The sequence below is a fragment of the Pyrgilauda ruficollis genome, unplaced genomic scaffold (assembly GCF_017590135.1).
Source record: "Pyrgilauda ruficollis isolate IOZ18807 unplaced genomic scaffold, ASM1759013v1 scaffold127, whole genome shotgun sequence".
Lineage (NCBI taxonomy): Eukaryota > Metazoa > Chordata > Aves > Passeriformes > Passeridae > Pyrgilauda > Pyrgilauda ruficollis.
In genome coordinates, this window is record NW_024511099.1 from 1,259,856 (window position 1) to 1,275,064 (window position 15,209).

At 50.9% G+C, this 15,209-nt stretch overlaps 1 protein-coding gene across 1 annotated transcript; it reads left to right on the top strand.

Annotated features, from left to right (window-relative positions):
- Window positions 1-756: 756 nt before the first annotated feature.
- Window positions 757-11,317, top strand: LOC121348637 (BPI fold-containing family B member 4-like). Its single transcript, XM_041458387.1, has 15 exons — window positions 757-868; window positions 1,627-1,741; window positions 2,190-2,294; window positions 2,528-2,683; window positions 4,250-4,313; window positions 4,668-4,731; window positions 5,162-5,253; window positions 6,316-6,489; window positions 7,520-7,573; window positions 8,164-8,331; window positions 8,449-8,516; window positions 9,576-9,618; window positions 10,106-10,169; window positions 10,628-10,704; window positions 11,232-11,317. Exons 1-15 carry the CDS (start codon window positions 757-759, stop codon window positions 11,253-11,255), a joined length of 1,380 nt encoding a protein of 459 aa, XP_041314321.1. The 3' UTR covers window positions 11,256-11,317.
- Window positions 11,318-15,209: the final 3,892 nt, after the last annotated feature.

A 15,209-nucleotide genomic window follows, 5' to 3' on the forward strand; every position in this document is an offset into this window, starting at 1 on the left:
CGTGTCCCCTTGGCTGCGGATTTTATATAAGGGCCGTGCTTTCATCTCAGCTCTGGGGAGAAAAGGGACAGCGCAGAGTCTCGAGGAGTCCAGAGGAGCCTGAGTGGAGCCAAGAGCCCATCCCAGCTGGCTGCAGCTGAGTCAGGTAACATCCTCCACGTGCAGGTTGTGTGGTGGCAGGGTGACAGCTGCAGGGGCAGGTCCCCACGCTGGAAGTGCTTGACTGCTTTGGTTGGAGGTTGTGCTGGGCACCAAGCTCCTGATCACCTCGCTATGTCTGCTATGGCATAATTAAATTTGTGTTAGTAGTTATTAAGTTATAACTTCTAGCTGGCTTATTTTTATCACTTGTGCTTTAGTTTATTGCTTTTGAAAGGTAGAAGGAGCACAGAGAGTCCTCAGATGCTTCCCTTGGCAAAGCCCCTCACCAAAAGACCTGTAACTGTGTATTGCAGGGCTACAGAAATAGCTTAAACATCAGGTTTGGCTTCTTTGTGTGAACATTTTGGGCCACTCATAAGGGATGAGGAAAGGGCTTTTATTGACCCACATGTGCAGCCTGTCCATGTGTGTGGACATGAAGAAGGTTCTGTTGCTCTGGGCTTGAGCAGAGTCTCCTTTGATCCAGATAAAGAGTAAAGGAGGGATTCCTTTCTTGACTTCTTTCCTCATAAAGACATTGGGGTCGCTTCTGAGAGTTTTTTGCCTCACTGTCCCCTCTGATGTCTCCCTTGCCAGCAGGGGAATCTTCTGGAGATGATGGTTTTGAAGCTTTTTGGAATCATCTTTTTCTGTGGCCTCCTCCCACCCTCGCAGGAAGTCTTGTCTGGGCTGTCCTGCGCTGTCAGCCCGCAGGCAATGCAGAACGGTAACTACAAAAAACACCTCAAAGTTGTGTCTGCTTTGAAAGCTCTGTGTAAAGTAAAACTTTCTGAGTTTTACTCCCCATTATCTTTATTTCATAATTCCTCAGGGCTGCAGACTTTGCTCAGAGCCCCTGAGAGCCATCACCAGATTCATGGGTCAGGGAAATCTCTGCTCCAGAACTGGGGCACGTTTCAGCTCCAAGCAGCCACACAGAATTTCAGGGCTAGATCTGGATTATTTCCTCTTTTTTTCTCAGTTTCTCATTTCCATATTGGAGCAGCTGATATTTGACAAACAGCTGCTCTGAAGTAGCAGACATAATAATATTTGCAATGTTCAGGCTTGTTTCAAGTTGTTTCTACGAAAAAACTCCAAAAGCCGAAAGCAAAAATAAACAGGCAAAAATCAACAAGTAAAAACCTCTTTGACAAAGGGGAAATGAGCTGTGAGTGGGAGCCCAGCCTCTGAGTGGGGTCCTGCTGCCCCTGGCAGTGCACAGCCAAGCTGTGATGTTTGAATTGGAGTCTGGGATGCTTTCCACTGCTGCCCCTCCTGTTCACTTCACCAAGGGCAGCTTTGGTTTATTGCACCAAAGTTGTAAAATGCCACCCCTGTGTTATTTTACTGCATGGGGACAGCTGATGTCTCTCCATGAGGAGTTCTGGGGAGGGGAGGGGCTTTGCTGTGCCAGGCTGGATGTGCCTGAGGGGGACAGGTCACTGCTGCCCGTGCTGGTCCTCACACACAGATGTTTTCCAGTTCTCTCAGATGCCATAATTCATAATGGGCTCATCCAGCAGCACCTGCAGGGTCTCGTGGTTCCCAACATCATGGGTGAAGGGAGTCAGCTGAACTCTCCCACCAGCATCACGGAGTAAGTGCTTCACTGAGTTCCCCTTCAGCATCCGTTCTGAGCAAGGCGGGCTGAGCTGTCCCTGGCATGGCTGGCCTGGGCTGTTATCCTGGTCTTATTGTGGTACTGAAAATCTGACCCAGTAATGTTGTCAGTGTGGTCACAGCGTGGGTGGCAAGGGACCCTGCAGGTTGTGGGTGCAGAGTGACAGCTCTGGTGGTGCTGTTAATGCCTGGCAGCACTGAGAGAGGGAAAAGGCACCACGGAGGGAAAAAGCAGACAGCTCTCCAAAGTCAGCTTCCACCCCAGCCTGCCCTAGGCTGCCTCTTGCAGTCAGCTGTCTCTTATCCTTGTACCTCCAGCTGGAAGTGGCAGGGGTGCTGTGGGTGCTGTAGGTCCTCCCTGGGTGCAGCTGCTCAGCTGCTGGAAGGTGTTTTTAGTTTGTGCCAGCCTTTGCTGTTGTTCACAGCCTGCACCTGATCAAGGTCCGGGTGCCCAGGCTGTCGGTGGTGCTGCTGCCAGGGATCGGGGTCCAGCTGACCATCGGGGCCAAGCTGCAGCTCAGAGGCAACTGGTGAGTGGGGGATTCAGGCAGGGAAAGCCCTGCCCTGACATATTTTGCATCTCTTAAGGATTTTGAAGTGTTTCTTACCTATAATAAAGTCACAGAGCAAAACAGACACCGAAAACGACCTGTGGCATTGGCAATAGCCTGCTGGAAATGGAGAAGTCTGTTTCTCCTGGCTTTGGTGAGTTTCTGTGCGTAGAGGCTGAGAGATGCAATAATCCCGTTTGCTTTTTTTGCAGCTTGGTTGGCCTGCTCTCAGAACTCATTGATATCTTAGTGGAGGTGAACATTACTGCAAACATTAAATGCACGAATTTTGAATCTGGCACGTTCCAGGTTGTCACTGAAGACTGCCTCTGCATTCTTGGGGCCATAAAGATCAAGGTCCTTTCTGGGTAAGTGCCTGTGGATTTACGTTTTCGTTATGTGCAATCCTCTTCTCTTTATTAATATGGACAGTCTGCCAGGACACAGAGGTGCTCGCTGGTACAGAGCCAGGCCTCAGGGATGGAATTTCTTTCCTATTGCCAGTGCCAATTGCATCAGTGGAATGAGGCTTAATTTGCCCAGCTTGCCTGTGGAAATTTTAAGGTCTGAAGCATGAGGTTTGGTACCTTTCCCAACACACTTTCTCTAGACTTAGCTAGAGAATTGATATCCAAAGGGTAGGAGTAATAGGGCTGGGAGAATTCCAGGAAAACGGGACCATTACTTTCCCTGGTTCTGTGCTCCGACTTTGGCTGCTGTCCCAGGAGGATGCCTGGCATGTGGAGTTTCCCTCTGATTGCTGTGGCTGTGTGTAATTCCATGCAAATGTGCCATCTCTTGCTCAGTCTTATTAAATTCTTGACAGCAAGGATTGGCTGACTTCATGTATTGATGAACTCAGCAGTACATTGATAATGGGAAATATTTTCTTCTATTGCTTTTGAATTACTCACTTTTCGGGTTCATCGAAATCCTCCTAATTAATTTTTGCATTATTCATTATATTTCAATCAGTGCAGCAGCTGCTTTGAAAAATGCTGTGTGAGTGAACAGAGGAGCACGACTCACCTGCTCTGGGGGTCATGGTTTAATTTTTAGCAGGATTAATGTGATGGTTTGCAGGAAGTGAACTCCTAGAGGGCCAAGGGAAGTGTAAATATACACAAATGACTTCATGGCAGCTCCTCAGATCCATTTGTAGGCAGAATTTGGGCATAAATAACAGGTGCTCTATGAATTCCTGCTGTCTGTGTCTTGCCAACTCAACAGTCCAGAAATATATTGATTATCAGACAAAACTGCCTCTGTGCTGCTGCAGGCATCACAGGTCCTGAGTGAGTTGTTCAGCAGCAGTGTGGAAATGTCACACAGCAGATTTCTCCTCTTGTTATTCCAGATGCAAATTGTTTGTTCCCAGTAACTAACATGAAGATATTTCCTAACAGCTCCCTCTTCCCTTAACTACAGCACTGATTTAAATACCTGAGGGAGATACCAAGCACAAGGTTAGACTGTGACAGGCTCACTCTTTTCATGCAGTGAAAGCTCCCTGAGAGCTGAAGGAATATTTTCCTCACAGAAAGGGTTGTCAAGCACTGGAACAGGCTGCCCAGGGATGTGGTAGGGACACCACCCCTGGAAGTGCTAAAAAATGTGACTATGGCACCTGAGGACGTGGTTTAGTGGGGAACCTGGTGGTGGTGCAGAGCTGATGGTTGGACTTGATAATTTTGGGCGTGTTTTCCAGTCTTAATGATTCTGTGATTCTCAGCAATGAGTGAAATTCTCTCCTCAGTGGATAAGTGGCTCTTTTTTACCTCCAGCCCCTGCTCTGGTGAGCATCAGCCACAGCACTGGCCCTGAAGGGATGACTGAGGGTGTAGGAGAATGTAAAATGAAGGCTGGAGATCTTTTTGTCTCCTGTCCTGGAGTTTTGTTTGTGCTGATTTGGAGGTTTTTTCTTTCTTTTCCAGCTTGCTCACCCTGTCAGTGAACGAGCTGGTTCTTCGCCAGCTGACAGCGACTCTGCCCGCTTTGGTACGGCTGAGGATTGTCCTCCTGTCACAGCTGAAGCACAGAAACACTGGGGAAAACTGGTTACAGCAAGATGCACTGTCTCTGTGCTGCTGTCCCACATCACTGCCATGGCCCGTGGGGCTGGGCTGTCCACAGGGCTGCTGCCTGTGGGGCGAAGCCCCAGATCCAAACATTTCCCTTCAGTGTGGTCCCACCGCTCCAGGGATGCTGCGCTGCCCCAAGTCTTTCACAGCATCCCAGCTGTGTCTATTGCCATGCAGCTCTTTCCCTGGTGGGGAAAGGAGAGCCTCTGGGCAGGCTGTGGGTGATGGTGGTGAGGGGGTTGGGCAGTCCCATCTCTGCTTTGTGTTGCAGCTCTGTCCCGTGGTCGATATCGTGATGAACCTTGTGAACATCCATCTGCTGAGCACTCTCAATGGTGCGTTGCTTGTGGAGGCTGAGGCACTGCTGCCCTGTGTTTCCCACAGTGGGAACAAGACCCATTTCCCACATCAAGTCCCTCAGCATCAGCAGAAGTCCAGCACTTCTGCAGGGCTGTTGGTGAGCCTGGAATTCACACCCCAGCATTCCAGTGAACTGCTCCCACCTTGGCCCTCCTTATTCCACTTTTATGCATCACCTTTGGATTTTTCTTATTGTCTTTGATGCTCTTTTTGTGCTATATCCTAAAGGCAGATCCCACCAAGCTGAACTGGGGATGTTCTGGCCTTTTGGAGTAGCAGCAAGCACCCCTCAGCCCTGAATGCTTGGGCCTGTTTGTGGTTTGGGGGCTGGTGGCCCTTGGGGTCAGGGGAGGTTGTGTTGCTGCTGATTTCCTGGTGCTGTAATGATCCTTTTCCTGTGCGTAGCGGTGATCCCGGTGGGCACAGCAGGAACAATCCACTACCAGCTGGCCAGCATCCCCTACACCTCTGGCAAGTTCCTTGGGCTGGATTTAGACGTAAGTTAATGCTGGGCAGCAGGACCCTGGGAGCGTGGCTGTGCATTCCTCATCCCATGGGAGCTGGAGAATCCCACGAGAAGCTGGGCTAATGATTTGTCCTGGAAATGCAGCTCCTAAGTGCTTAGGTCTTTATCCAAATCACCACTAAGTGATTGTTTGGGCTTTTCTTCTCTTGGCTCTTTATGCCAACCTACCCTGAGTCTGCTCGAGGCTGTGTCTGTTGGATGTAGCTGCTGGGATGAGCAGTTCTCCTTCTCATGAGATGAGCAGTTCTCCTTGTCTGCCTTGCCCTGCAGACCTGCTGTTGGTGCTTTTGCCTTTGCTGTTCAGTCTCTGCAATGGGTATAATGATAAGCCAGGCTAATGGATGCATTTTTTTACTTCTGTCTCACTGTGAGGGAAAAAACCCCAAACAGCAAAAAGCAAACTACTTGCTAACAGGAGAGCTTAAAAAGGCAAGCAGCTGGACAGAAGCCAGTGGGGGAAAAAAAAACCCAGCAAAAAGCAAACTACTTGCTAACAGAGCTTAAAAAAGCAAGTTGCTTAAAAAAGCAAGAAGCCAGTGGGACGTGAGCACTGAAAAGGAGCAGGGGCTGATAGCAAACACTGCAGCCTGTGAAACCCATGCTGCTGTACTAACTTTGGTGAAATGACTTCATTGGGAGGAGCCTTTGCCCCAACCCCCCCGATGGTCAGAATCAGTCTCCTTAGCAAAAAGTCGGTGTCAGTGTGGGTGTCTGTGGAGCTGGAGGGGGATCAGTGTGTGCAGCACCATCACCCCTCGGTGCTTGGAATGAGACCTCAGGGATGAAGTGAAGCAGAGATTTGTGATTTGGACTGTGTGTTATTAGCTAATAGCACCTCAGTTATGCAGGCTCGCCTTTGCCAGCTCCTGCCATCTATGAAAAAACAGAGGGAGCTGCTCGAGTCCGGTGCTTTCCCGAAGCTCCGAGGAGATGAGGAGGGAGGGATGTTCAGCTGGCACCGGCTGCTCTCCTGAGAGATCTGACCGTGCCTCGAGGCCTTGAGGGCTGATGTCTGTGTCACCTGTCTTTGCAGGGCGTGGTGAAGCAGGTGGGAGGCAGCACCATCCCTCACGACTCGTCCCCCTCTGCTTTGCCTCCTCTGATGGACCGGCTCCTGCTCCTGGTGATGCGCCAGAGCTTCCTCAACGCAGTCCTGTCCCTGCTGCTCCAGCTGCCCCCACAGACCTTCCCCTGCACGCCAGAGGTTGTGAGTACAGCCGGGCTGTGTTCCAGCTGCAGCGAGTGACAAGGGACGGGCAGCAGCAGCAGGGAGGGCTGTTTGTGCCCGTCCCTGGCTGTGAGCACTGTGTGTGCAGCACTGCCTCCCTCCTGCCTTCTCAGAGAGCTCTAACAGCCCCTGCACTGCCCGGCTCTGCTCTTGGCTCTGAGGACACCCCCGGGGACACCAGCTGAGAGCAGCTGTGTTCTGGTTGTGCCATGGACTCCTGCAGGCTGTGAGCCTTTCAAGGAGTCTGCAAAGTGCCACCAAGAAAAGACATTGCATGTCTGCAGTGCCATTCCCTGGGTGTTGGCATTTCCTGTGCCTCTGATCTCTACTCCCAATGGGAAATGTTTAAGGTCCACACATGGCAGGTGTTGAAAGCCTCTGGGGGATACCACTGTTATATGTACCTCCTCAAGCCAGGTCTCATAAGCTCTTGGAGGTATATAGTACACTTAAGATAGCTTAGCTACTTTTGGAGGCATAAAAATTAGCAGGACGGTTTTTGTTGCAGTGTTGGAAACAAAGAGGTTTAATAAAAGGCAAAATAACAGATAGAAAAACTGATCTAGGTGCAAGAGGCTCTCTTGCCCCTGATAAAACACTTCACAAAAGCGACTAGTTTTTTTTTTGTTCACTTATTTTCTAGTAAATTGCCCACGTGGGACTTTTTGGCTTCTGCCCAATTAGCTATCCTTAAGTCTGAGGTGGTCTTCAAGGTCTTATGAGAGGTCTTTTCACCTAATCGACGAGAGAAACTTCTGGGCTTCTTTCTTTTTTAGGGGGACAAGGATAGTTTTGCCACTCCATCAACACGGGATACATTCCTACACATCACCTTCCACAGCTGGGTGCCATCACCTTAACAACTCCCAGGAATCACCCAGACAGCTGGGGAGCAGTGGAGAGAGTGGGGGGCTGGGGGTGCTGAGTGGTGGGGTGGCCCTGGCAGGATGGGTGCTGTTGGAATCGTCTGGAGGGCTCACTGGGGCTGCTGGTGCTTCTGTTCCCTCAGTTCTCGGGCGCCAGCCGCCTGCGCGAGGCCGTGCGGACCATCGCTCCTGCTGGGGTGAGGAACTTCTTCTGCCACAAGGGTTTGTGTAAAGCTCTCCAGGACACACCTGCCTGTGCCATCATGCCCCTGCCAAAGGTCCCCAGTCTTCTGCTCCCCTCCTCTTGCACCAGCATGGCCTGAGCCTGTCCTGCTGCCCGGCCAGCTGATGGGAGTGGGAGAAGGGGCTGGGGTTTGCACAGCCCTGCCCAGTACCTGCTCTCCTGTGTGCCATTGTCTGTTCTGCCTTCTCCTGCTCCCTGACCAGGGGAAAGCCTTCTCTCAGCCTGTAGCCATTGACACAGAAAGCTGATAAATATCTCCTGTTTCCTTGTCTGGTGTATCCCATTTCTTGGGCACCCTCTAGCACCCGCAGCCCCCTCTGTGTCCACCTTGCCTTCCTCATCCCTTCTGCCCTCAGCATGGAGAGCTGATCCGTGCCAGACCTATTTGCTCTGTAAATTTGGCTTGTCCAGGGTGTGTGTGTGACCTTGGGGAGGCCCTGTGGAGCTATGGGGCTGTGAGAGCCTGCCGAGGACTGCCAGTCCCCTGCCTGGCTGGTGTGTGGGGTGCCAGCAGCCACCTCCATGCGTCCCCAATTCCCACAGTGCTCCGCCTGCAGTGGGACCAGTCCTCTGAGCATCAAACTGGTGTTGAGAGGGAACCCGCTCATCCTCTTGGAAGAAAACAAAGCCAGTGTCAAGCTTTCAGTCCTGATTCAGCTGTTCAGTAACCACTTAGATGGATCCATCCTCAACTTCCTGCTGCTGAAGGCTGTAAGTGTGGCTGGAGCTGCCTCCGAGGGCTGCAGCGTGGTGGCTGGGAGTGCTGAGTGAGTGGTGGCTGGGATGGGGATGTTTCCATCTGCTGATCCTCTCCCTCTCTGCTTGCAGGACCTTGCTCTGAACGTCCGTGTGTCGATTGTTGGGGGCAGGCTGGTGCTGCAGCTGGCCTTGGGCAGGTGAGCTGTCCCCTCACGCAGGTGGGGACATTCTCTGTGCTGCAATGTTAGCTCTGGGGCTGCTGCCTTGACATGTTTTCCATGTCTGTAAACCAGACATTTCATCTGAATGTGAGAATTTCATGCCTGACTGATGGCATAAGGTGGATGGGGTAGTTCAGGAAGGATTGCAGCAGTTGGAAAGTTTTAAGAGGCTGGAGGAAAAGTGTGTCAGTTTTATAACAAGGAGGAATGAGGTAACCTGAATAATTGTAAGACTGTCAGCTTGACTTTGATCCTGGGCAGTGGTTCGAAATGCCTGATATTGGACATGAATGATAAAGCAGTAAAGGAAAGTGCTGTCATTAATGCCAGTCAAGGCATGATTAAAGTTTGGAGAGCATTCCTTATAGCGGGAGGTTTGAGGATTTGGGGCCATTTAGCTTGTCAAAGAGCTGGATTTAGAAGCAAAATTGGCATAGCTTGTATGCAGCGATATAGGGAATAGAAATGCCTCAAAAGGCTTTTAATTCAATAGACAAGGGTATGACAAGATCCAATAGAAGTAGAAAAGAGAAATTGAAAGTGGAAATAAAGCATCCATTTTAGGTATGGATAGTGGTGTGATTGCAGTGATAGATGAGGAGCTGTAGCAAATTCACCAGACTGTGTGCTTTTCCATAGAACCACAGAATGGTTTGGGTTGGAAGGGATCTTAAAGATCATCCAGTTCCAGCCCCCCTGCCACGGGGTTCCAGCAGCTCTGCTCCCAGCTGGCCAGGAGCTGTCTTCTTCCTGAAAGGGAAGGGAGGGAGAGGGAAGGCGCAGCCAGGAGCTGTGTCTGCCTGGCTGCAGTGCTGCATCATTGACAAGCAAATTAAAATTAGGTTAAGCTTTGATTTTCCTATTTTCTTTTCTCTCTTGCAAGTGTGCCAGCCCCGGTTTTTCATGTCACAATGCAGGTGTCCCTTTGTGGGTCTCTGCCCAGGGGCTGAGTGTGCCTGGAGGTGGCTGGGTCTGGCTGTGAGCTCTGGTCAGTGCCTTGTGTCTGACCTGCTGTTTGCTCTCCTTTCCCTGCAGCACTTCCCTCTCCTTGGAGTCTTCTGATGTTGGCATCAGTAATGTAAGTCTCTAACATTAGTCTGGGCTTTACTGGGCAGGGAGAGCAGCCAAGCATGATGCCCTGTGGCTCTTGGGGAGGGAGGGAGCCAGGCAGTGGCTGTGGGATGCTGTGATGGATTACCCCTGCTGGTGGTCAGAGCTGTTAGCTGCTCTGTGGTGTAGGCTGTAGCAATTCCTCTGTTGCTGGGGTTTCTTTTTCCCTTCTGCCTTTTCTAATAAAGAAAATGTAAAGCTGAAATCTGTTTGTTTATTCACCTCTGCTTGGGCAAAGCTCACACTGAGCTGCAGCAGAAGTGTCACGAGGCAGAAGTTTTTCTAAAGGAAGGACTGAATACAAATCGAAGAAGAAAAGTAGATTCACTTCACAGAGAAGAGGGATTGTTCTTTTGCTGTGTCAGTGGGCAGTGGTTTGCAGTCCCAGGGGTCCTGCTTGCTGCTGGCATGGGCCAGGCAGTGCTGCTCACATGGCTGTTCCTTCTCTGATTCAGATCTCCACCCTGAAGCCCCACTGCAGCAGTTTGCTTGTGGAAACATTCATGCCTGTGATCAATGGTAAGGTGACCTGGATGGTGGCTGTAATGCTGGGAGCACTTGGAGCTCTGGACAAGGAGGGAAGAGGGGGTCATGTGTGTGTGTGCATGTGTGTCTGTGTGTGTGGGTGTCTGTGTGTGTGTGTGGGTGTGTATGTGCATGTGTGTCTGTGTGTGTGTGTATGGGTGTGTGTGGGTGTATGTGAGTGGGTGTGGCTGTGGGTTTGGAAGACATACAAGGAATGCTGGAGCCATTTAAACCCTGAAATCCCCATTTTGAGGATGTAGTTAGAAGCCCAACCTTATATTTGCACCATCCCACCCCAGCATCACTTCTGGCAACAGCCAGTGCTGGAGAACCTCAGGAAAGCCAAGCACACAGCGCTGGCCCCGAGAAGCTCTGCTCCTGTGCCCTCCCTGGAGCAGCTCTGCTGTGGGCTGAGCTGGCTCAGCATGTGAGGTCCTGTGTGTCCCCTGCAGGTGCCCTGAGCATGGGGATCCCGCTGCCCAAGGTGCTGCGCATCCCCTTGGTGAATGTGGATTTTCAGATAAAAGCGGTGAGTGAACGGCTGCTCCCTCCTGTAAGGCTCCAGGCTGTTCACAGGGCCCTGCCAGTGCTGGCTGTGTGTGCAAGGGCTGGAGAATTCACTCCCTGAAAGTCTGAAAGGGCTGCTCTTCCTGGCCAGGGAATGTCCTGAGGATGTGATGCCCACACAAGGGGTGGGCGCAGCTGCACCGTGAGCAGTGCTCAGGCACTGGGCAGGTTCCTGTTCCCTGCCCAGGCCCTTTTCTTTCTGAGGAACTCAGTGGGAGCAGCTCTGATGTGCATCCAGTGTTCAGGCAAGCCCTCTCCAGTGGCACCATTCAAAGAATCTTGAATTGCCTCAAATTCCAGCCCTGTCCACCCTGGAGCTGTCCTGGAGTAGCCAGGATATTCCCCAACACTTCCAAAGAGTTCTGTGCCCCCTTACTACAAACTGGACGTGAGGACTTTTGCAGGAGGGTTCTGTCTTTGCTGTGTGCTGTGAACCAACATCCCTTGACGGGAGATAATGTGTTTGTGTTTCTCCCTGCCCTCCTCCAGGGCCTGATCCTGTTTCTGGTGTGAGCTGTGCAGCCTGAGGCACGGAGAGGACTGTGGGGGCAGAGAGAGGAAGAGAGCAGCAAGAATGGAATGCCAGGACCAGCATTATCTGCTTTTATTTACTAAATTTGATTCAAGATTCTTGATAATATTTAAGACTTTTTAAAGTGAATTGGCTTGTGTGAGTACAGTTTGACACTTGCAAACCTGACTGGCAGCTCTATGTACAAATATTTATTTGGAGAAGTTGGTGTGATTTTGGGGTCACAGTCACAACAGTTGAATGTGGTGCTGCAGTGGAATTGGGAAATTTGTTCTGAGGTGAAATTTTTCCTGATAGAATGAAAAAGTGAATTTGTTGCATGTGGCTTCTGAAGTGAATCTTCCCATCCTTGTCCAGGAGGATGTGAAGTGCTGAGTGGGAGCTCAGCATACATTTGTCATGTAATTCTTTTAATAAATGTTCCTACTTTTTTAGTGCTTGGAATGAGGTTCTGGTTTCTGATGCTTCTCAGGGTGAGCTTCTGTCCTGCCTCCACTCTGAAATCTTGTTCCTTTGTGACAATCAATATTTTGAGTTTGGGTTTGAAAAGTCTTCCCACTAGAACTTCCTGAGAAAAAAATTTGAACTTTCAGTGGCTCCTCCTGGCCTGATAACCTGCTGACCAAATGCTAATCCACAAGCAGAAATCAAAATTAAATCGAATTTCCAAAGGTCATGAAGCATTTCCTAATAGAATCTGGAGGGAAAACTTCCTTACCAGAGGACTGAGAGGTCTGAAAGCCCTGGAGAGCACTGGTGTGCCTGCCAGAGCCATGTCTGCTTAGGCTGATGTCACAGCCTGTTGGTCTCTGCACGTCACAGTGACAAGAATCCCAGCATTTTGGATTTTAAAAAGCCCAAATTATTCTGTGTTAAAAAAAAAATTACAAATCTCAGCTTTTAAATGGCCTCTCCAACACCATTTTTTCCCCAGCACTGGATGATATTACCAGTGTGTGTGACTTACTCCTTGTGTCCCCAGAGGTTGTGGCAGTCTGGCACTGACCAGGTGAGGGATGGGGCAATATTCCACCCTGCATTTCTGCCTGAAGGTAGGAGCAGCTCAGTATCTGTGGGGCCAAACCTGTGGCTGCTGCATGAGCTCACAGCATCCCTGTGAGATGCTGCAGAGGAATCACTGAGCACGGCAGGGGAGGTGCTGGACCCATCAGGGATCCCTCTCTGTGTGAACTGGCCAGCAACCTCCTGAGCTGTTCCAGACACAAACCTGGTGTCACACACTGCCACCACATGGGCTGCCCTGCCTTGTGTCCAGCAGAAAGGCCTTGGGTGGGCTGGAGTGCATGCTGATGTTGAAGATGGGTGTCCTGGTGAGTACAAACAGCTCTTTTGCTTCCCAGCGTGGTGCAGGCTGGTGCTGCCTGTGGCACTGTGCTCCCCAGAGACCGTTCAGCTGCTGGTGACACAAGCCTTGTCCTGTCCCTGGGCAGAAGGGACACTCCTGTGTGGTGACACTGGAGCACTGGGCTGGGTCCCATCACCAGCTGAACCCCTGTGGAGTGAGCTGCCAGCAAGAGTGAACGCTGTGGAGCTTTGGAACCTGCTCAGGAGCCAGGAGCAGGGAGCTCAGATCCCACTGCTCATGTTCTCTGACACCAGCACGCCCCTGGAGCTGGCAGAGCAGCTCTGGGCTCTGTGGGACCCTGTTACCTGGAGGATGGCATGAGTGACAGCTCCCCAGCAACCTGTGCTGGCATCTGCTTTGTGCCACTTCAGGGCTCCTGCACTGCTGGGACTTGGTGTCTCCATCCATCCTTTTTGCCCACAGGTGGCAGAACAGGCTGTGTTGATACAAGGTTTTGTTCTGGCTCCTGAGCAAACACCTTCTGGACAGTGAGTAAAGTTCAGGGCCTCTTTTCATTCCCATTTGGCCATCACTTCTGTGTGTATTCTGCTCTACTGGGAGGCATTAATTTCTCTGGCACATTGCAGAGGTCTCTGTGATCTGGCACTTTCCCAGGCCTCTGCTTGTCTTGAGAAAGAAAACAGTGTGGTGAGAGCGTGTGATGAGAGGCTGCTCTGCATGGAGCGCTGGCACGGCGAGCCCAGGGCCACAGAGGAGTGGAAAAGTCACCTTGTCCCCCTGGAAAAGGCTTTTCCTCTCGGGGTCTGGCCTCCATCGTGCTGCTCATCACACAGGACTGAGGGGGAAGCAGCAGAGGAGCCTTTTCCAAAGGGAAAGGCAGCATCTTCCCGGTGTTACTTGTCACTTCTGCAACTTGTACATCTAGTGCTCTGAATTTCTACTGGCTTCAGGAGTATATCCAGAGCAGGAAACTGCAATCCAGAACCCTTAACAGCTGGGATAATCCTGTTCAGGAAAGTTTCTTTAACACTGGAACCCTGACAGGCTGGAAATCTTTTGCTGGGCGAGCAGCAGGAGGGGTTGCCAGGGACTGGCTGTGCTGCTGGGGTTTGTTGGAGCTCTCTGGCTCTTGCTCCAGCAATGCCCCTGGCAAAAGCTTCATCCCTCTGCTGTTTTGTGGGGGCTGGAGAAGGGGCTCGTTCCCCCTGCTCTGGGGTTTGAGCCATCTGGCTGGGGTGTGCTGCTCCATGTGCCGGCAGTGAGGGAAGCTGGGGGTCACCAGGCAGCTCCTCCTGCAGGACTGCCCAGGAAAGTGATGGATTCTGTGTTTGCCAAGGGGACTAATGCAAACAATTTTTTCAGCATTCCTTTTCCCTGGCTGTGCTGGGGCTCTCAGTGAATGGGGTGTCTGGAGGGAGAAGCAGAAGACCCTCATTCTCCAGCATGAGGCAGCTCTAAGCTGTGGCTATTCCCAGGTGGGGCTGGCAGTTGTGGATGCAGCTCCGGAGACTCCAGCCCTGCACTGGAGAGGCAAAGTCATGCAGTAAAGCTTGGAGCCAGAATATTCCCTGCCAAAGAAATGCATCTTTTCACTACTGTAGCTTATTCCTTTTGGGAAACTGGTTTAACATATATTAGTCAAAGAATAATGGTTGCAGCTCTACCAGGAAGCTTTTCTTCAGAGCTGTTCCTGCTATGGCCAACCTCAGGCATTAACATCATTAGTCAGGTCCCCACTCTGGGCATATAAACCTTCAGGGTTCTTTACTCCTTGCAGTAAATCAACCTGGCTTGTTTTGTTTGCTTTTCCTATTTCTGAGCCTTTGAAATAGAAGGTTTTGAAGTGCTTTCCAGCAGCTTCAGAGGCTAGAAATGATGGGTATAGTTGTAGCAAGTGAAAGAAGATGTAGATATAATTAATAAGGTTTCGTGGTGAAATGAAGCATCACCATGGGAGAGCTGGGGTGGGAGCTGCATGGTCAGGGATGAGGATGCTCCTCCTGGGCTGTATGGTCAGGGACATGGATTCTCCTCCTGGGCTGCATGGTCAGGGACAAGGATTCTCCTCCTGGCATCAGCACAGCCTCATGTTCTCCCTGTCTGGGGTAGATGCCAACAGCACCCACTGACTGAGTGACTGGGGCAGCTTTTGAACTCTGCTACCACCCACCCTCCCCTTTGGATGCCTGTGTCTGCTGTGGGTGTTTTTTCCTCCCTTTATGTTCCTGAACACCCGGGAGATGTGTTTGGTCAGTAGGAAGAAGCATCCCAATGCCAGCGAGCACGGCGCCGGCGCAGTCTGAGGCCTGCAGTCACCTCTCATTCAGCATCTTCTCTGTGATGAGCTTCCTCAGAAGCAAAGTGTTGAAAATATAACTGCCTTCAGGTCTAAAATTAGAAACCATTCTGCAGACTGATTTCCTCCCCCTCCTCTTCTTTCTGACCCAGGAAACTCACCAGCTGTAATGTTCCCATAGTAACACGAGACATGGAGGAAAAGCAGATGAAAGATCTCTCCTTGTAGGGACTATGTTGTTCTGCAGCTGAGAGGCACGAGTCTGTTTTGCATCCGTGTAAATGAGTGGAATTAATTAAATGTAGGGTCTGG